This window comes from Gordionus sp. m RMFG-2023, chromosome 1 (assembly GCF_954871325.1).
Source record: "Gordionus sp. m RMFG-2023 chromosome 1, tfGorSpeb1-WG-v2, whole genome shotgun sequence".
NCBI classification, from domain to species: Eukaryota; Metazoa; Nematomorpha; class Gordioida; order Chordodea; family Parachordodidae; genus Gordionus; species Gordionus sp. m RMFG-2023.
Window position 1 is genome coordinate 7,037,723 of NC_088775.1, and position 21,778 is coordinate 7,059,500.

At 26.5% G+C, this 21,778-nt stretch overlaps 1 protein-coding gene across 2 annotated transcripts; it reads left to right on the forward strand.

The window, feature by feature from the left end:
* The first annotated feature begins 36 nt into the window (after positions 1-36).
* Positions 37-21,778, forward strand: LOC135931067 (phosphatidate cytidylyltransferase, mitochondrial-like). Of its 2 annotated transcripts, XM_065467932.1 has the most exons (9): positions 37-135; positions 819-998; positions 3,225-3,317; positions 17,202-17,355; positions 19,754-19,905; positions 20,363-20,436; positions 20,524-20,618; positions 20,990-21,052; positions 21,453-21,778. In XM_065467932.1, the coding sequence occupies exons 1-9, from the start codon at positions 40-42 to the stop codon at positions 21,527-21,529; spliced, it is 984 nt and encodes a 327-aa protein (XP_065324004.1). In that variant the 5' UTR covers positions 37-39; the 3' UTR covers positions 21,530-21,778. The 2 variants fall into 2 exon arrangements, with proteins under 2 accessions (XP_065324004.1, XP_065324005.1); XM_065467933.1 differs by lacking the exon at positions 3,225-3,317.

Here is a 21,778-nt window from a genome sequence, read left to right on the forward strand (position 1 = left end):
TTATTAGGAATTTAGATCACATTCATTCAATAAAAACATATGCTTGAAATTCTCTCACGAATTATCAATCGTTTTCCAAAAGAAACAGTTTGGGTATTTAGTTATGGATCGGCGATTAGAAATCAGAAACAAAAAGTTTATATACCATTATTTAAAACTATAAATACGCATTTAATATGATTAATTATTCATAAAGCTCTATTAATTAATACCTTTTAAGCTAAAATTTGTATTTTATAATTAAAATTAAGTAAACTTTTATTATTATTTAAAAAAAGAGCTTTAAATCATAATTATATAGTTGCTAATTAATATTATATTAACCATCGATTTATTTTATTTACAATTTTATTAATAAAGTTTTATGTAGTATTATTTTAATTTTTGAGAATATTTAAAATTTTTTTAAATATTTTATTAAAACTTTAAAATTCAAATATATAATGACTCATAGGCTTAGTCAGTATATTTCTAAGGGGTAGGGGTCATTAGGTTGATTGCATTTCCATAAATTTTACTAGAGGTATTTTTGTAAATAAGCAACCCAAATTGGAGTTTCTAACAAGTGGGGGTGTAGAGAAAAATTTTAATTAATTTTATATCATATTTACTAAAATGGCAAATTTTTTAAGCGGAAGGAAATGCCCCCTTGCCAACCTATGTACTGATTATATATAGCACTGTTATTATTAAACAATTTAATGATTTCATATAATAAAAATATTTCAACTGTTTTTAATAAGATCATTTATTTGTTTTGTAACATAATGTGAATATTCTTTTATTGTTATTTAAAAAAAATATTTATATAAACTTAGAAAATGATTGATTTGATATTTGTGGTCAAAAATGCTATGAAATGGCACCAGCAAAACATTCTTCTAAATAAAAGTCATTATTCTATAACAAATTCTATGTTTGGGTCAAAATTTTTAACCTACCTTCAAAATTCTGCTGCTGGAGTTTTTTTCAAGACACATATACCAATTGAAGATAAAGTTATTTTTTAAAAATAATTGATTTTATATACCTTTATATTTTTTTAAAATCATAATTAACCAGAATCTGAACCTGCAACCCTCAGAATGGGGGGGGGCTTTAGAAAGCAGAACTGAATCTTTTTTTAAAATTTATAAGAACCAAAACCCATTTTTAAACTTCCAGAAGCCAATTATATATGATGTTGTGTAATGGTTTTTGAAAATTTATTATTTTTTTTACTTTTAGATATTTTAAAATAACTTCAAAATTTTTATAACTTTTTAAATTATAAAACATACCCAAAATCTTCCATTAAATTTTTTTTAAAAGTTTTGAAATTCCTTACAAATTATCTTCATACTTCCCATTTGGATTAATATAAATGCCCATTTTGAATATTAATTTGAAAAATATAAATGAAATATTGCTTAAAATCTTTTTGCATAAAAATTTCACAACTTTATAAACTTTCAGCTAAAATTTATTAAATATAATTGATTTCTCTAACTTTAAAAAATTAAAAAACTTTCGTGAATTTGCATATATGATTTAGGCCTCTATTTTTTTTGCATTAAAATAGCATATTTCTCCTTTTTTTTCGTTAAAGTTACGAAAGTTTATTGATTATATTTTAAATATTTAGGTCACAGCTTAACAAAGTAACCACATCAAATTTAGAAGACAACATCCACTTTTTAAAGTTTTAGTAATCGAAACCACTTAAAAAAATATTTGGAATCTAACCATTTTTTGTAAGTTCCAAACTTTGTATTTAATACTAACTAAAAAGGAGACCAATCAATGAAACATATTTTTAGCGCTTTTCAGGAAGGGGGTACTTGGGATGTACCGATATTGAAATGACCTGATTATATATGTATATATCTCAGAAATGGCACGTGATTGGCAGCTAATTTTTTTTTTTGCACAAACTTCTTGAAATATATATATAACATCACAACTTGTTATAAAACAAAATTATTCTAAGAAAACGTTTATAATCGGATGATTTAAAATTTGTTCAACATTGATAGGGTTTGCCAATCTTAAACATGGCTGATTTTATTTTGCACCAACCCCTCCTTAAAATATTTTTGATTGATAGAATATTTTTAAGTGTTATTGGCATTCTAAGATGGTTTTAGGTTTATTTAAAAATATCTGTCAATCTGGTGCCAACACATTTTTAACTGTTATTTTAATATCGGTAAAATTGGCGCAGCCCTACTTTATAGAACATTTTTTTGAGAAAAGTTAATATTGGTTATATGTCAACCAGATTTCATTAAAAGGATAAGCTTGCTTCGCTTACATTGGTAATGGTTTAACAGAGTTGCCAAGTGCTGTCTTCTCATGTGTGCGAAAACTCCTACAATTTGTAGCACATAATTTAAAAATAATAAGTATAGAAAAAGGTATTTGTTTTAATTCTTATAATTTGCATTGAGAATTGATAATACTTTCAGGCAAGTTTCTAAATTTGGCAATTGGATTTTTCTAAATAATTTTTATTTGGATTACAAAATATCAGATCGATTGATCTTCTACTACTTTATTAATTATAGTAAATTAACTACTCTATAAATTATAAAAAAAATTATAAGAATAAATTAAAACAACAACTAAGAGGATGAATAGGGAGGTAAGAATAAGAAAGGAAAAAAAAATTCTCACCCCCTGTTCAGTTTATTCATAATATTCTAATTTTGTTAATTATTGTAAGACTGAATTTATATTTTCGTTTCGCCTAAATCGAAAATTTCTAATTGATTTTGCCCCTTCAGCAGCTAGGAATATTACAAAAAAACATGTAGAAGGGCAAGGGCCCGAACAAAACTTTGAGGAAAATTATGGAAATGGGGTTCTGGGATCTAAATATGAAACTATAATTAAAAATTTATAAAATAAAGGTTTAGAAATTTATATGCACACCATGAGGATAGATAAAATAAGGTAATAATAGCCAATCAAAGAAGGCCTTCGCAATGATTGCTTCGAAAGAATGGATAAGTTCCCGGATTATAATTGTTATTATGAGCTACCTACCTGAGTGAATACGATTTAAGACTTGTGTTTATAACTTTATGAATTCTGGTGTTGTTTATATCAAAAGATCTTGAATAAAGATCCCATCGATTCACCCATTCATGGTGTTTTTTTTTATAGCTCCAAACCTACTTCTAAAAAATACCACTGATGGATTGCTATCGTTTTAAATATATTATTTATTATAATCGATATAGATTGTAAAATACGGTGTCGTGGAAGAGAGCAGGTTAGTCGCCGATCTCTACAAATGGGATTACCTATATTTGGCGGGAAGATTGCACAAGCCAGTATTATTTAAATATATTAAAAAAAGAAAAATAAATATATTTTTATAGTATATCGCGAATCGTGAAATTCTTGATATAGATATTTCAAACCCGGTCCCATAAAATTATTTTTTCGCAAACGCTAAAATGCTCACTGTTAGAGAAAAAAACAAAGAAAGATTTACCGATTTTTCTTTTTACAAAAGAAAAAATTAAACCGGCACTTTTATATTAAACGCTTTATTTTACCTCAATCCAACACTTTTTATATTTAGTGGTATAGCTTTTCGAGTATAATCAGCACTTTGTATATTACACCAACCACTTCGCTTCGAGCTTAACACTTTTTATACTTTTCCAACACATTTTTTATAGCCTTAAATTAACACTTTTTTATATTTAACGGTATAGCTTTTCGGGTCTAATCAACGCTTTATATATTTAATTGTATAACTCGTCGGGCTTAATTAGCCGGTATATTTCGAGCCTAATCACAGCTTTTTATATTGAACGGTATAGCTCTTCGGGTCCTGGTTTGACTTAAGCATTTAGATGCTTACTTCCTTTTTAACCTAGACTAAACAATTTTTTAACTAAGACAAGACACCCTATTTTGGGTTGTATCTAGTGGCATTGTTATTATTCGTATTTATTTTCTCTTTTTTTTTGATTTTGCTTGTTTTATTTAAAAAAAAAATTTTATTTTGCTTTTTTAGGATGTTTTAGTCCAGCCGGCTGTTTAGTAATAAGTCGAACCACATCTTTCGAGCTTAATCGGCACTTTTTATATTATTTCTCCAAATACTTTTTAGGAATCTTAATCAACTTGAATTGTTAAAAAGCCCGGTTCTGTTAGATTTTTAAAAACGGCCCGATTAAGGTTATGACCAAAAAAATATTATGTTAACCTGGAGATTTTGTTCACAGCTGGAGGACATATATTTCGCAAAATCTTGAGGCTTACATAATATTATTTTGGCTAAAATCTTAATCTGGCCATTTTTAAAAATAGACCCAAATCGGTCTTTTTAACAAATCAGCACTTTTTACATTCGGTATGCATTCTCAATTCAAATCTCACTTTTTTAAAAAAAATTTATTTTCTTAATACAATTTAAACTGATAAATTTATTTGCAACTTTTTTTTTCAATTTCTAATTATGTTTAATTTTTCAAGGAAGAAATATAAAAAAAAAATTATATTTTTCGCGCATTATATATTCAACAAATTTTGAAATATCTATTATTTAATAATCTTTTCAAAAATATTAAACGAATTTAACATTTATCTCATCTCGACTTACAGGCAAAGCCCATCGTTTTAATATTTTTATAGGGTCAGTAGAAAAAAATAAATCTCCTTATATCCTGGATACTTTTATAACACTTAAATGGATGAGAGGTTCTTGATTCATCAGGCAGCTACAAATCTCTAAATATAATTATCGATAAATCCTTCCGAATCTATTTCAATTTATAGAGAAAAAAAATTAAATATTTGGCGGATTTTTTTTTATTGCGTGGATGTTTAAGTATCCCATGATACATTACTAGCCGAATGCAAACTGGTATAAATATGATAAACAATTAGATACTTCACGTAAATTTCAAACACATTTTAAGACTATTTTTTTTACTTTTTTTTTCTCTTAAGCTTTCACCTTTTTCTGGTGGTAAGCTCAATACTCTCTCCACTTTAATATTCATACTATCTATCTCTTTTTATCTCTGATATCCCCCACCGGAGTTCCTTATCTATATTCCTTCCACCGGAGTATCGCCATCATTGTATCTTTGTATCTTGATCTCTCACCGAAGTATTGATATCGACAGATATCCCACTGGAGTATTCAATCGACAGATATCCCACTGGAGTATTCAATCGACAGATACCCCACCGGAGTATTCTTATCGGTTCCATCTAACATCTTTGAATTATATAAAAATTATTACATATTTTAGCAACTCCTACCCATTACGATACTTCTACCAATGAAGGAACATTTTATTCTTTAACAAATAATAAAATTATGACCCTAGAAGTAGTGTTGTTAAATTATTTTTTTTTCCTTGAAAATTTAAGATTGAAAATTAATCTGTTTGAATTGTATACAAAAAAAATGATTTGAATTGAGAATACAGACTGAATATTATGAGCGTTGATTAGGCTAAGATTTGTAGCAAGTGCTCTTTTAACCCAAACTTTTTATTTGCACCAAACCCCCCCCCCCTAAAAAAATAATAACCTTTTACCCTCGTGGATTGAATAAAGTTGGTACTTAAGGTTTTTAACTATCTAAACACGTTTTATATTACTTAGCGCCATAACTTTTCGTAAGGTCAGATGCCAATTTTTTTTAGAAATGTTTTTATTTTTAAAACACACTGTTAAGCGCTAACTTGCATATAAAACGAATCTAGGAAATATACTTTAAGATATTAAAAATTATAAAATTAATAAAATAGGAGAAAAAATTCCCTATAAATATATCCATGGAACAAAAATCCTCAAATAATTATATTTAAAAACTTCGAGAAAATCAATCCCGGAGAATTATTTTCTAAGAATTATTATCGGGTATTTTTTTTTCCGGTGAATTATTTCCCGCTTACCCACACTAATATTCTCTACTTTGATTTCTTTATTGAGAACATAATATCTTACTAATCCGCAAGAATAGTAAATTATTACAAAAACAAAAGAACACGTGATTCCTAGATTTCTTTTCGAATAAAATATTAATTATTTAAATATCATCATTTTAGATCTAAGATTTATGGTCAAATTTTACCTATTTTATAGGGCTGTGCCAATCCACATATTTTTTACCGATCCGTTATTTTCCGATACTGCTTCAAAACCGATCCGATACCAATCCTTTATACTGATTTTTAATCACCCCCGTTTGAACAAATGTAATTAAGAAATCAATATTCAATCGAATTATGAATTTAATTTTTTTATTTCTACAATGACTATAATAAAAAAATATATATTTAATAATATATCCATTTTATGTTAATATGAATTATAAAATTGTAATATTTAATATATAAAATTATAATATATTAGATTTTTTTAATAAATATGAGAGGCTCCAGATTTTCTGGGAATAAGCTTCTACGATATGGACTATCTATATCTCCTGCCGTACTGAAGGCAGACTCAGATTATTCCGCAGACAACGCATTTTGCAAAATTATCTTTGTCTTTTGTAAAATATTTCCATAATTCAGATACCATATTTAAATTGAAAGATTTAAAATGAATAAAACTTTGGGTGTTACTTTCTATTTTTATAAAAAAAAACATTTAAAATACTATAAATCTATTTTAAAAAAAGTAAAATTTTAAAAATTATTTAAAAAATATTATAAAAATGTAAAATAAATATACATAACATAAAATAAAATAAAATAACAAAAAAAGAAAAGAAAACCAAAAAGATCGGATCGGTTATACATGTATCGGCTGATCCGATATTTTCGGAAATTCTTAGAGGTTTAGTTTACTCGAAAGAAAAAATTTGAAAATTTTACAGTATAACCCATTTTCTCTGTTAATAACATTTTCAGTTTATAATTTTTAAGGTTTCCCGCCACCCTTAAACTTTAATTTTTTTTAAAAAGAAGCATATAGATTTAGATAAATAAATAAAAGAAATCAAAGATTCATTCCTTATGGAGTCCAACTACCCTCACAATAACAAACGAGATTGGATCCATGAAAATTCTTATGATAGGAGTTCGAAATTCGCGGATTACAATGTTAAAGCTAAGAAATTGAGCGAATTTTGGAGAACCTTGCCAGTCCTGCTCTACTTATCGGTTATAGTTGATTCTATCATATGGGTAGTTACCCTGGGCGGAGCCCAAAACGATTTTAAGGGATTTTGTGTGTTGTTCGCGAATCTGAAATACACTCTTTAGTTTCATTACCTATCACTCAAACTACTAATTTATATTTGCTCACTGATTTATCAAATAAAGATGCTATGATGCGTGCATGCGCTGCCCGTTTTAGGCAAAAGTATAAAACAATCTTCCTCAACACTTTTATTTCTAAAATTCCTTTAACAACGACTCATATAGTTATATACAATTCCAGCCAAACAAAAGTTTACCTATTTATTAAATTGTATAAAATAATTAAAATTATTTTAAGGAACTTGTTCATGAAATACGTAATCAAATAAAATCTAAATATATCAAACCTCAATTAGGTTCTTTTCTTCAACCTCAAAATGCTAAATTAAATCAAATAAAAGTTTATTTATTAAAGATTTATAAAATAATTAAATTATTTTAAGGAACTAATTCTTGGAATGCGTAATCAAATAAAATCTAAATATATCAATCCTCAATTAGGTTCTTTATCTCAACCTCAAAATGCTAAATTAAATCAATCTTTTCCCATTGACTTATCAAATAAAACTGCTATGATTAACAAATGTTCCCTATAATTAATAATGATGACAATAATTTAATAATTGAGCATACTTGCGGTCCTATGAATACAATATGCCAATTATAGATGAAAAACCTTCATTTTCAAAATTCAATCATTGTTGTCATAAAGGGAAAGTAAAACTTACACAAATACCTTACCCACCTTATTTAAAAAATCTTTTATCAAACCCCCAGGATTCCTTACACAAAGATTTTATGAAAAATATCCGTTCTTACAATTCATCTATAGCATTTGCTTCAATGGGTGCTCAAATATCGGAGTTTTCAGGTAGTGGCCCTTATTGCTTCAAAGTTCATGGGCAAATATATCACCGTACTTCTCACTTATATCTACCCTCTAATACTCATCCTACCTATGCCCAATTAAATGTATTAGATACGACTCAGGCTATAGCTGAGCGGGTTAAACATCCAGCTAATACTAAATGTAACATAGACATAATGAAACATTTAGATCATTTAATACGTCAAATTAACCCCTACGCTATTAGTTTTAAGACGTTAGGTGAGGTTCAACAATCTGCAGTAGAATTTTCAACAAATTCCAATACAAAAATACCTGCCATAAATATGATCTTTAAGGGAGATAGATCTAGCGATCGGCGCCTTTATAATTTACCATCGATGGATGACGTAGCTATGATTTTTAACAATGAAGATAGCGGAACCTCCCTTTAAAAGAGATATTAAGGTCTATCCTATTTCTAAAGAGAATGATCTTATTATTCTTAACATATCAAGTCCAAATTTAGATCCCATGGTATATCCTATACTCTTCCCCCATGGTGAACCTGGCTGGTGCCCTAATATGATAGCTGAAGGTTTTGTGGCAGGTATTTCTGTATTGGAATTTGTTTAAAATTCTACTGCAGATTGTTGAACCTCACCTAACGTCTTAAAACTAATAGCGTAGGGGTTAATTTGACGTATTAAATGATCTAAATGTTTCATTATGTCTATGTTACATTTAGTATCAGCTGGATGTTTAACCGCTCAGCTATAGCCTGAGTCGTATCTAATACATATAATTGGGCATAGGTAGGATGAGTATTAGAGGGTAGATATAAGTGAGAAGTACGGTGATATATTTGCCCATGAACTTTGAAGCAATAAGGGCCACTACCTGAAAACTCCGATATTTGAGCACCCATAGAAGCAAATGCTATAGATGAATTGTAAGAACGGATATTTTTCATAAAATCTTTGTGTAAGGAATCCTGGGGGTTTGATAAAAGAATTTTTAAATAAGGTGGGTAAGGTATTTGTGTAAGTTTTACTTTCCCTTTATGACAACAATGATTGAATTTTGAATCTGAAGGTTTTTCATCTATAAAATTCAAAGAAAAACAAAATTGGCATATTGTATTCATAGGACCGCAAGTATGCTCAATTATTAAATTATTGTCATCATTATTAATTATAGGGAACATTTGTTTAAATTTTTAACGAAAATGTGTAGCGCATGCGCGAATCATAGCAGTTTTATTCGATATGTCAATGGGAAAAGATTGATTTAATTTAGCATTTTGAGGTTGAGGTAAAGAATCTAATTGAGGTTTGATATATTTAGATTTTATTTGATTACATATTTCATGGATTTGTTCCTTAAAATAAGTTAATTATTTTATAAATCTTAAATAATAAATAAACTTATGTTTGGCTAGAATTATTTATCTTTTTAGGCGTCGTTGTTAAAGGAATTTTAGAAATAAAAGTGTAAGGGAATATTGTTTTATACTTTTGTATAAAACGGGCAGCGCATGCACGAATCATAACAGTTTTATTGGATAAGTCAATGGGAAAAGATTGATTTACTTTAGTATTTTGAGGTTGAGTTAAAGAACTTAATTGAGGTTTGATATATTTGGATTTTATCTGATTACGCATTTCATGTATACAATTTAATAAATTGGTAAATTTTTGTTTGGCTGGAATTGTATATATCTATATGCGTCGTTGTTAAAGGAATTTTAGAAATAAAAGTGTTGGGGAAGATTGTTTTATACTTTTGCCTAAAACGGGCAGCGCATGCACACATCATAGCATCTTTATTTGATAAATCAGTGAGCAAATATAAATAAGTAGTTTGAGTGGTAGGTAATGAAACTAATCTAGTTTTGATATATTTGGATTTTATCTGATTACGCATTTCATGAATAAGTTCCTTAAAATAATTTTATTATTTTATACAATTTAATAAATAGGTAAACTTTTGTTTGGCTGGAATTAATTATATTATTATGCGTCGTTGTTAAAGGAATTTAGAATTTTTTTTCGACTTTTGCCTATTGGTAACGTTTGTACTAATCAAAGCAGTTTTATTTGATGAATAAGTGGGAAAAGATTGATTTATATTTGCATTTTGAGGTGTAGGTAGTGAAACTAAATGAGGTTTGTTATTTTTAGATTTTTTTTATGACGTAATTTATGAATATTACGCAATTTACGATCACCTTCCTTAAACAATAAAAGTTTTTATAAAAAATAATTAATAAATAAACTTTTTTTGATTTGGAAGAATTTCTAGTTTCCATTCTTCTAAATCGTTAATAATCACCTTATTATTTGTAATGATTCATTCTAAATATTAACCTTTTTTTAAAAACTAATTTGTCATTTTTAAAAATTTGATAATTTTTTTTTCCTTGACGATTATTGAATTAATAGATACTAAAAAAATCAAAATTATTGTACTTGACAGGGTAAGAAATAATTTTATCTTCTAAAAAAATTAAAAAAAGGTTGTGATCTTCCTACAAATTTAATTAAAAATGATTTTCCATAGTTTCCATGATAATTGCTAAATAAAGTTAAATTTTATTAATAAAATAATTATACTTGACAGAGTAAGAAATAATTTTATCTTCTTAAAAATTTAAAAAAGGTTATTTCTTTAACTTAAAACATAATTTATATTTATTTATGTTCTTCTCACAATATCTCATGTCCATATTTTTATATGAACGAGGTAAATATTAACCTTTTTTTAAAAACTAATTTGTCATTTTTAAAAATTTGATAATTTATTTTTTTTTCCCTGACGATTATTTTATAGATCACATTTTAAAATGAGAATTAATAGATATTAAAAAAATAAAATAATTGTACCTGACACAGGGTAAGAAATAATTTTATATTCTTAAAAAATTAAAAAAAGTTGTGATCTTTCTAAAAATTTAATTAAAAATGATTTTCCATAGTTTCCATGATAATTGCTAAATAAAGTTAAATTTTATTAATAAAATAATTATACTTGACAGGGTAAGAAATAATTTTATCTTCTTAAAAATTTTAAAAAGGTTATTTCTTTAACTTAAAACATAATTTATATTTATTTATGTTCTTCTCACAATATCTCATGTCCATATTTTTATATGAACGGGGTAAATATTAACCTTTTTCTAAAAACTAATATATCATTTTTAAAAATTTGATAATTTTTTTTTCCCCTGACGATTATTTTATAAATCACATTTTAAAATGAGAATTAATAGATATTAAAAAAATAAAATAATTGTACTTGACACAGGGTAAGAAATAATTTTATCTTCATAAAAATTTAAAAATGGTTGTGATCTTCTTAAAAAATCTCATGTCCATATTTTTATATGAACGGGGTAAATATTAACCTTTTTTTAAAACCGAATTTGTCATTTTTAAAAATTTGATAATTTTTTTTTTCCCTGACGATTATTTTATAGACCACATTTTAAAATGATAATTAATAGATATTAAAAAAAATAAAATAATTTTATTACTACTTTTTTATTAACACTCACAAATCATAATTAGTTTAATTTAACTTATAAACATTAATTGATTTTAAATTTAATAATATTCATTCTTACCATATTATTAGATTTTTAAATTGTTCAAATTCAAATATTTAATTCATCCTACTATTTTTTCCTGAAATATGGAGGGAAATTTTATTAAATAAATTTAACTTACTACCATATTATTAACTATTATTAAATTTAAAATCAATTAATGTTTATAAGTTAAATTAAATTAATTATGATTTGTGAGTGTTAATAAGAAAGTAGTAAGTCAAATTTATTTTATGAAATTTGCCTCCATAATTTGAATTATCAAATTTAAAATCAATTAATGTATAATTTATTTAATAGAATTTTCCTCCATATTTTAGGAGAAAACAGTATGATGAAATATTTGAATTTTTAAAAATTAAAAATCTAATAATATGGTGAGAATGAATATTATTAAATTTATAATCAATTAATGTTTATAAATTAAATTAAACTAATTATGATTTGCGAGTGTTAATAATAAAGTAGTGAGTCAAATTTATTTAATGGAATTTATCTCCATATTTTGAATTATTAAATTTAAAATCAATTAATGTTTATAAGTTAAATTAAACTAATTATGATTTGTGAGTGTTAATAATAAAGTAGTAGGTTAAATTTATTTAATAAAATTTTCCTCCATATTTTATGAGAAAACATTAGAATGAAATATTTGAATTTGAAGATATTAAAAATCTAATAATATGGTAAGAATGAATATTATTAAATTTAAAATCAATTAATGTTTATAAGTTAAATTAAATTAGTTATGATTTGTGAGTGTTAATAAGAAAGTAGTAACTTAAATTTATTTTATGAAATTTGCCTCCATATTATTGTATTAAATTTAAAATCAATTAATGTTTATAAGTTAAACTAAACTAATTATGATTTGTGAGTGTTAATAATAAAGTAGTTAGTCAAATTATTAATTTTTAATTGGCTAAATAAAACATATTTTTATTTTTTGAATTGATATTTTAATAATTACTTACGTTAATTATTTAAGCATATTTTGTAGGTACAATCATAACTTTAGTATTTTTTGAGAGGTACATTTGCTTAAACCGACATTAAGTTTTCCATGGTATAAAACAGGTAATATAAACCTACATGATCGAAGGACACTGAATTAGAAAACACGTAATATAAACCTACATGATCGAAGGGTTGACACTGAATTAGGAAGTTGACGACGTTTTAATATAAAAGGTAGTTGGATTTCACTTGGTAATAAAGAATTTGAACAAATTCAAAATCTAATAATATGATAAGAATGAATATTATTAAATTTAAAATTATAAATTATTTCTTACTTTATCAAGTAAAATTATAAAAATAATTTAAAAATTAACATTAAGAAGATAGGAAAGTTGATGAGAAAAATAAAAATTAATATTATGGATATACTAAATCTTTCATTTCTTGATTACGGTGATTATATATATAGATAGTATTTTTGAAGTCTGAAAAATGGTATAGTTGAGAATGATCAAATTTTACCTTTAAATCGAAATCATTTTTGTAAAAAATATTTTATAAGTAAATATGTATCTATTGTATGAAAATCTAAAATATTAAAAGAAAAACGATTTGAAAATATATACCTCTATGATCCATCTATTTAAATTTAAAAATCACTTATGTAAATGTATACCACCAACATATTTAAAGCATTCCCACTTTTGAATTTCAAACAATTTTGCTTAGTTTATATAAATTTTTTCATTATATAAAAAAAAATGGCAATAGTTTATGCCCGAAAACTGTCTGAAATTTTATAGGATAGGTATTTTACGCATGCTGCACAGGGTAAATCAGAAATTTTTTTTCAAATTTAAGAATCTCCATCAATATAAATAATATAAAATCGAGAAATTCCGAGTTACCGTGAGTTTCATCATATCCCAAAACGGCATATATATCTCATCCTTTTCAATACTATCGATTTGAGCCGAATTTTAAAAAATGGCTAACTAGTGTTGCTAAAAAAAGCCCGATTTGGGTCTATTTTTTAAAAACGGCCCGATTAAAATTTTAGCCCAAATAATATCATGGTATACCTCGAGATTTGGCAAATAGAGGTCAAAAAAATTTCCAGGCTTACTTAATACTCATTGTAATTTGAATAATTAATTGTATAGAGGTATTTAAATTATAGTTTATGTTTCACCCAAAAACAAGAAATCAATCGTATTTTTTAAACTTTGAATCCCGATTTCGAACCCGGGAGCACAAATTTTGAACAAACTTTAATCTTTCATTTTATACGTTTTTTTAGGAATTTGGCAAGTTTTATATTAGTATTATTTTATTGTTATAAAATAAGTGTTCTTGAATAATTAAAAAATGAAAACGGGGTAAAGGTCTTATAAAACCGACCACTTTAACTCATTAATGGTCAAGATTTTTCTAGTGGATAAAAATGCTCAATTTTTTCAAATTATATTGATTAATGCTCAAATATGATATTCTAAAAAAATCAGCCAAAAAAAATAATCCTAAATAGAAAATCTAGCCTGGTGCATATATGCACCGTTAACCATTAAGAGGTTAAAAAAGATAAAAATTATATAAAATACTATAAGATCAAAAAACAACAAATATCTTTATTCTTTTTTTGTAATTTATAATAAAAACGAGAAAATGTTTATATATTATGAAAATCCTTGTAACATTTAATATGGAGTGCGATTTGACATGTTTGGCACATATATCTTGAGTGCGTATGGCAATATCTGCATCTTCGTCTTTTTCCATCTATAATTTTAGATAAATAATGTCAAGATGAATCAATAGGGTTTTCACACTGTAATGCAAACTGGCTGGCGTGACCTGTACTTGAATTTTTTTCAATTTTTACTGGCGTTCGAAGGAGGTAGTTAGTAACTTCTCGTCTAAATGCAAGCAAACTCTTCTTGTCATCTCGATTCACGAATTTCCAGATTTTCCATGAATTTACCAAAGCTACATCAATAAAATTGGTGAATATTGGCCACCACCATTTTTTTCCTCTTATTTTTATTCTATATGTAGATATTAGATTATCACATAGATCAACTCCACCCATGTGTTTGTTATAAGCAGTTACCATATTTGGCTGAGGAATTTTTATTTTAGAAGATATTTTCTTAGAATACCTTGAAACATTAGAAAGCAAAGAGAGTGTGGCATGTCGATGCAACGGTCACCACCGAATTATCAATTATCATTCTAACGAACTACAAATATTTCGTTTAATTTTTCAAACCTATAATCATAATATCCTCTTTCTTTTTTTGCTACAACCTTTATAGATTCAACTGGGCAATGCTCTATTCTATTGTCCCTCACAGTTCCAGTTGCAAAATATCCCATTTGTTTTAAGTATGACAAGAGTTTAAATGATGTAAAGTAATTATCAAAATATATTTTATGATAATTTGGTTTTTGCAATGCCTTTAATAATTTTATGATTACATTTCCACCTAATCCATATTCATATTTATTTTCGCTTTTTCATATATCAAATGAGAATACGTAACCGTCGGAAGAAGCCAATATCCAAGACTTGTATCCGAATCTAATTGGTTTTCCTTTTATGAACATTTTGCAAGAATGTCTTCCTCGATATGGTATCATCTGTTCATCTATTGATAAATGATGTTTGAAAATTCCAAATTGCTGAAATTTATTATTCAATATATTAATATAAGGCCTAACTTTATAAAATCTATCATGTATATCTATTTTAGTATTGTCTGCCAAATGGATATTATATTTCAAATTTCGAAATTGTAATTGGGTCATTGTATCCCGGATTATTGGAATAGAAATATCGCTATCATTAGACCAGTACATTCTTTCTTGTGGGAGAGAATGATATCCAGTAAATAATAGAATTCCAATAAAACTCTGAATATCTTGGATGGTTATGCATATGTTAGGTCTATTCATTTGTTTAGTATAAATATTACTTTGTTCTACAATTAGCGAATATAAGTCTTCGTCGAAAATTAAAGAAAATATATCTGATGGACTTTTACCATGTAAATCATTTTCAAGTTTTATTACATCTTCCTTTTCTCCATTGAAATGGCTTGAAGAATATATTGCATCCGTTTTTCTCCATTTTAAATTGTGAGAAATTCGAGAATAGCTTCTTGATAGAATATGGTTCTGGAAGGTCGTCATCAACTGAATTATGAATCTCCAATTCTCCAGCTGTATCTGAAGGCAAAACTCCGACATTTGTTAAGTCATTTTCATCGAAATCTTCTTCATCACTAACTGCAGAGGGGTTTGGCGGAATTATAACCATATCTCTTTCTTCAATTGGTTCCTCTTCAAAAAGTTGAGCAAGCGCTTGTTCAATTGTTAGAAAACGTTTCATTAAAAAAATTTATTAAAAATTAAATATCTAGACAAATTATTTTCGTAGAATCTTGATTTTTTTATTAGTCATCTATTATTTTGATAATTTTGATTGAATTGACAAAACAGGTGCATAATATTTTATATAAATAAAATAAAATCTTCAGAAAGGAAGAGGCTAAAAATAATTTTAAACTTTTGAATATTTATGAACCTAATAATTTCATATAATTTGATCGGGATAAAAAAATTATAATAGGAGCAATATATTATTCGATTTAATCTCAGGAGGCTAAAAAAAATTTTTAAATTATTTTCAAAAGGTCTTTTTTTGGGTATAAAATTTTTAAAAATAAATTCTTAGGGGGCTCGAGTCACCCACCCCTCCTCCTCCCACTCTTAGTGACGGTAGTGGTTTTAAGTATAATATAAAAAATTATAATTCATTATGTTAAATTTCATTTGTTTGAATTTTTTTAAATAATTTATACTGCTAGATGGTTAACAGTGCATATATGCACCAGTCAACTTTATGTGGTTATCTATTAAAATTTTAATTATTTAAAAATTCAAAAATGATTGATAAATATTGATATATCTATAAAGAATATATACACACTAGTTTTCATCGAAATAATTTTATAATATGCTTGTGAGATCACTTAGAAAATTTTGCATTTTAGACCTCATAAATTCGCAAAGTTTGAGGGTTTCTTAGGGACATAAAAAAATATTTTTTTCATATTTTTCTTTTCCAGTTTTGAAGTACAATGTCTGAACTATATAAAAATCTTTTTATTATTTTTTAAAATAAAAACTACTATGTTAAAATAAGGTATATAGGAGGTGGTGCATATATGCACCGTTAATCAGTAACGGGTAACAACACTCCTAAATGTTTTAAATGTTGTCGATATCAACCAATTTGACTTATTCGTCAAAAATATCAACGACCTTGTTGTAAGATCTCTTTCTCTTAGAATGCTACTATGTTTGTTTAGCAAAATAATCTTTCGCTATCGGCGAAAAAAGGTTGGATAAAAAGCGTTATTTTGGGCCATACCAATGTAGTATAAAGTCCTGAATTGAATTTTCTTTTGTAAAAATTAAAAAGAAAGATCGGTATTAACTTAATGATAAATGTGGCCTTCGTCTAATTTCATTTATAAAATAAATTTTTGACTTAAATTTCTAAGTGCGCCTGCGTACCCTGCTAAAAGAGGTGCTACCCAATAAGATATTTGGTATAAATATTTTTTTAAATATAAATTAGATAGTGAATGTAGACCCTCCAGACACCGATATAAGGCTCAAAAACGCTTACGAAAAAAATTTGAGCAGCGCTTTGAGATGTTCTCTTCTATTATTGCCCGAAAAATTTACGGATCAGATGTTATTTCAAACGATAACAAGCTTATCATACAAAGGTGAACATATATAGCTATCTACTATTATATTTCTTATAAAGGGTTTAGGGTGGATGTTTGTGGCACCGTAAAAAATAATTTGGGTTACAATAATATTCATTCATTTCTTATTGGAAAAGGTCTTAAAACTCGTTCAAGTCTAAGGTTTTAAAACTTCGCGAAGTATCATGACATGGGTGCCATTTTACTTTATTTTCGAGTTTAGTAAGTGTTGTATAAAAAAAGCCCGAACGATTAAAATTTTAGCCAAAATAATATCACGTTGTCTCCCATTTATGAGCAAAATTTCCAGGTTTTAACAGAATATTATTTTGGTTAAAATCTTAATCGGGCTGTTTTCAAAAATCGACACAAATCTGGCCCTTTTTTTTAAACAACACTAGAGTTTAGGCTATATATGCTAAATAAAGATTGAATCGTGCCATTTTATTAGGAGAGAAGACCATGGGTTTTTTGAATTAAAGACCTCTCATTCAGAGTTCAAAACAAAAATAATCTTCCAAGGTTTCTTTATTTTTATGCCGAAAATCTTTTTAATAATCACAAAATTTTAGGATTATAAAGTGTAAAATTAAAAATTTTATTTGAGACTTTTCTCAAATATATCAAAAATGGGCGAAGATTTTTTATCTTTATTTTGAAGAGCATTTCGATGCTTGACTTTGGAAAGTCTATTATAATTATTATTTTTTTAAAACATAAATTTATTTATAATTCCACCGATGCTTAATAATAATTTTCCAATCTTGTTTCAACTTCGAAGTAATTTTTTAAAAAAAAATTATTATTTCAATTTTTTTTTAAAATTAATAAATGTTTAATAAACTAAAAACGAATCTTTTACTCAAATTACGCGCAGCGCGCAACGAATTCTAGAAAAAGTGTGTGAGGGCCTCGTTTATCAATAATCGCACAAATATAGATTTTTTAGTTCAAAAACGATGCTTTATTTTTCTTGCTAAACGATAGCATGGATTTTTGTAAATTCATCGCTCGGGCGACATCGCCGTATTTTGCAAAAATAAGACCAAACCCTGCATTCACATTTAGCGCAAATTCGAGGAGAAGTATACACTTTTTGTTGTTGTTGTTGTTAGAACATCGTTAAATCGTTCGACAAAAAAAAATAAAAATATTATTTTTGTTGATATTAACATTAAGATTAATTCAGGCGCAATAAATAATTTACGTTTAAAAAAAAATAATTAATTTTATTGAATACGCATATAACATTCTTAAACTTTAACATTTTAATTATAAACCATATAAATGGGAAAAAAATATTAAATATTATAGATAATATTATGATTAAAAATACTTTTAAATCGATTCAACCTTAATTTAACGATGTGTTATTAATATATTAACCAGGAAATATTCCGTTAATAACTTTGTATCAAGATTTATTTTTCTCCAGATCCTTTTTGAAATAATTCGTATTATAAAATTTGATTTAATTTTTTTAAAAAAAAATAATCTCGATTTAATTAAATAAATAGATTTTATTTTTGAAATAAAAAAAAATCAACGAATTGAAATTCTATTTTATTTTGTTTTTCTCCCAGCCCTTTGATGGCTTTGATTTAAAAAAAAAACTGTTTTAAAGATTATTGCCCATCAATTTTTATCGATCAGTGTATTGATCACCATTTTAGATATTTGACAATGCCAGCAGCTACCCAAGTTAGCGTATATAAGTAAAAGGTCTGCAAATAGCAAAATTTCAGGCCCAGTCTGGATTTAGTTTTTTGCCTGACCCGTCAAAATTTGTACCCGGTTCAGTTCCAATTTTTTTATACTCATTTTTATAAATTCCAAAAATTATACCCACCGGAATACATAACCAATGTTGAGAATTCAAGGTTTAATGATTTTTTTTATTGAAGCAATTTTATCATAAAAATAATGGAATTTATGAAATGAATGATCAGTCATAGCAGCATCTAATCATTCAAAATTATAAAGTAAAATAGAAAAAAATATAGTTTAATAAAATTATGTCTTTAGAATAATTTACAGACGTTACCCAGCCCGGCCCATGAGCTGGGATGCTGATTTCTAATCCTGCATTCATAGTTATATTATTATTTATTCATTTTTTCTTTTTACGAAGAGAAATCTGAATTCGAAAAATCTTAATTTTGTCTGTCTAATGATCGTAAAGTCACTTGAGCGTAAATTCGTCCACTTTTCTGATTGGTCAATTTAATATACGTATTAAATATTTTTAAAATATTACTTGTAATGATCTGATATGCTAAATAAATGCATAAATAGAACAATTGCCCATAAAAATGATGTCAAATTGGACAATTTTTTTATCTGTACTCGAACCTATGTTACGGTTGGGATCCCTGATTTTTTTTTGACATCTTTTTTTTAAAAAAAAAATAATTAGGAGATTTTAGGATGTATTTTGCGGAGGACGTCAACAAAATTAACAACATAGTTGGCAAACAGAAATCGGAATTCAAAATTCTTTATAAGGATCTTATAACGAATCAATTCAAGCCCTATCTACACGCCAATAATGATTTGACACATTTCGAAGTAATCCGAAATCATTAATTAACCTTCAATTTTTTTTATCTGACTAACCTTGCCTGACTTTTTTTTTGTTATTGAAGATCTGAGTTCGTTCCAGCCCCGATCTGTAGAAATAGATCCTAGCCGAAACAATTATAAGTTATGAAAATTTCGTAAAAAATTGATTTTAGCGCTCAAGGAAAGTATGAAAAAAAAATAATTATAAAAGTGGGTAAAACGAAATTTTAATATTTTGTGTCCGAATAAAAAATATATATGTCTATGCTGAGTCCAAAAAGAATGTCTATCCGGCGAACTGGTTCACTGGAGGGCTCTAATTTTATATCGGACATACTAAAATTCGCTTTAACAATTTTGTTAAAATTCCGACCGACATCTGGGGACTGGACCTGTTCTAACAAGCTTCATATAGTGCTCTAACAGTTATACACCCTATTATATTCTATACATTTATTATTAGCAAGATACCAGGGATGACGTCATATTTGCGCACTTGAATCAGTTACCATCCCATTTAGCCTATTTGCTACACAAGTAAAAAATCAAAGTTAAATCCAAATAATATAATGTTCTATTTCTTAATTTAAAAATTTTCATTTTTTTTTATAAATAAATATAAAGAGAATTTATCCGAAAATTTCGTAAAATGTATGATCAAGAAGAGAGTTTTTCACTGATGGCGAAATGGCCCGAATTACCCGTTTACATAAATAAATGTAATTATTTTAACAAATAAATAGTTTCTATAAAATTCGTTTAATAACGTTCCCCTCTTTTCATTGGAAGAGAGTTTTTCACTGATGGTAAAATGGCCCTAATTACCAGTATACATAAATAAATGTAATTATTTTAACAATTAAATAGTTTTTATAGAATCCGATAATAACGTTCCCCTCTTTTTATTGGTTCCTAAAAACAAGGGAGCCTAAAGTAGAAATAAAGAATATACTAAAGAAATAATGTATATCGGTTTTCAACTATTTCAACTTGATGAACATTATAAGCGGAGCGTATTATACCGCGAAATAAACTTTTATTTGAAAAATACTAATCAAGTGTCTTCTATTTTTTAAAAAAAATAAATTAGGTTTAAGACGCATAGTGTTAATATCAAGCGCTAAGCAAAGTTTAAAGGGTCTATTCACAACAGGTAGTGAAATTTATTTTTTTAACAATTTTTATCATCATATTAACGGAAATAAGGTAGGAAAAGGAGAGTATTTGATGTAACGGTCGGAGTGGACCGAAGTCCAAAAGTAAGTATATTTTCAGGTGGCGCTGGACAACTCGCGCATATTTTTACGGGTCAGGCCATTATGTATCAATTTTTTTTAAAAAAAGTTTAGAATTAGGCTAATTTATATGCTATAGAGGCCTTACATTATTTTACAGCCCTGGCAATTTTAAGCTCTTGCATTTTCATATATATATTTTTTTTACATAGAATGAGGATCCACAGTTTATATTTAATTATAACAGTCTAGTGTTCCTTCAGAATGATCTTCATAATGTATGTTTGTTATACATTTTCTATATTATAATTTATAAAGGTATCATCAATTCCCTACTTTATAGCCTTAGAAAGCTTGGTAAAGGTATAGACTCACAATTCAACGTCAAAACGTAACTTAAATATACCATCGACTAATTTAATTCTATGATGTCACATATTTCGCCATAGTATGCAGTAGTGCTAAACAACGCACAAGAGAGAAGAAAAAAAAAGGAATACTCATTTTAAATAATTTTTTTTTTTTAAAAAAAGAAGAATGTTATAATTCTTGTAATTTTCGATTGTCGTATTCGATATTATAAATTTAAATTCCATGTATAGTTTGTAATGCAAATGCATTCAATATTATAAAGAAAGAGAAGA

Coding starts and splice junctions, on each gene's coding strand:
- LOC135931067 (XM_065467932.1), top strand. CDS start 40: ATGCTTGAAATTCTCTCACGAATTATCAATCGTTTTCCAAAAGAAACA. Junction 20,619..20,989: donor ACCCGTTTACATAAATAAAT/GTAATTATTTTA, acceptor AAAATAAATTAG/GTTTAAGACGCATAGTGTTA. Junction 21,053..21,452: donor AAAGGGTCTATTCACAACAG/GTAGTGAAATTT, acceptor TAATTTATAAAG/GTATCATCAATTCCCTACTT.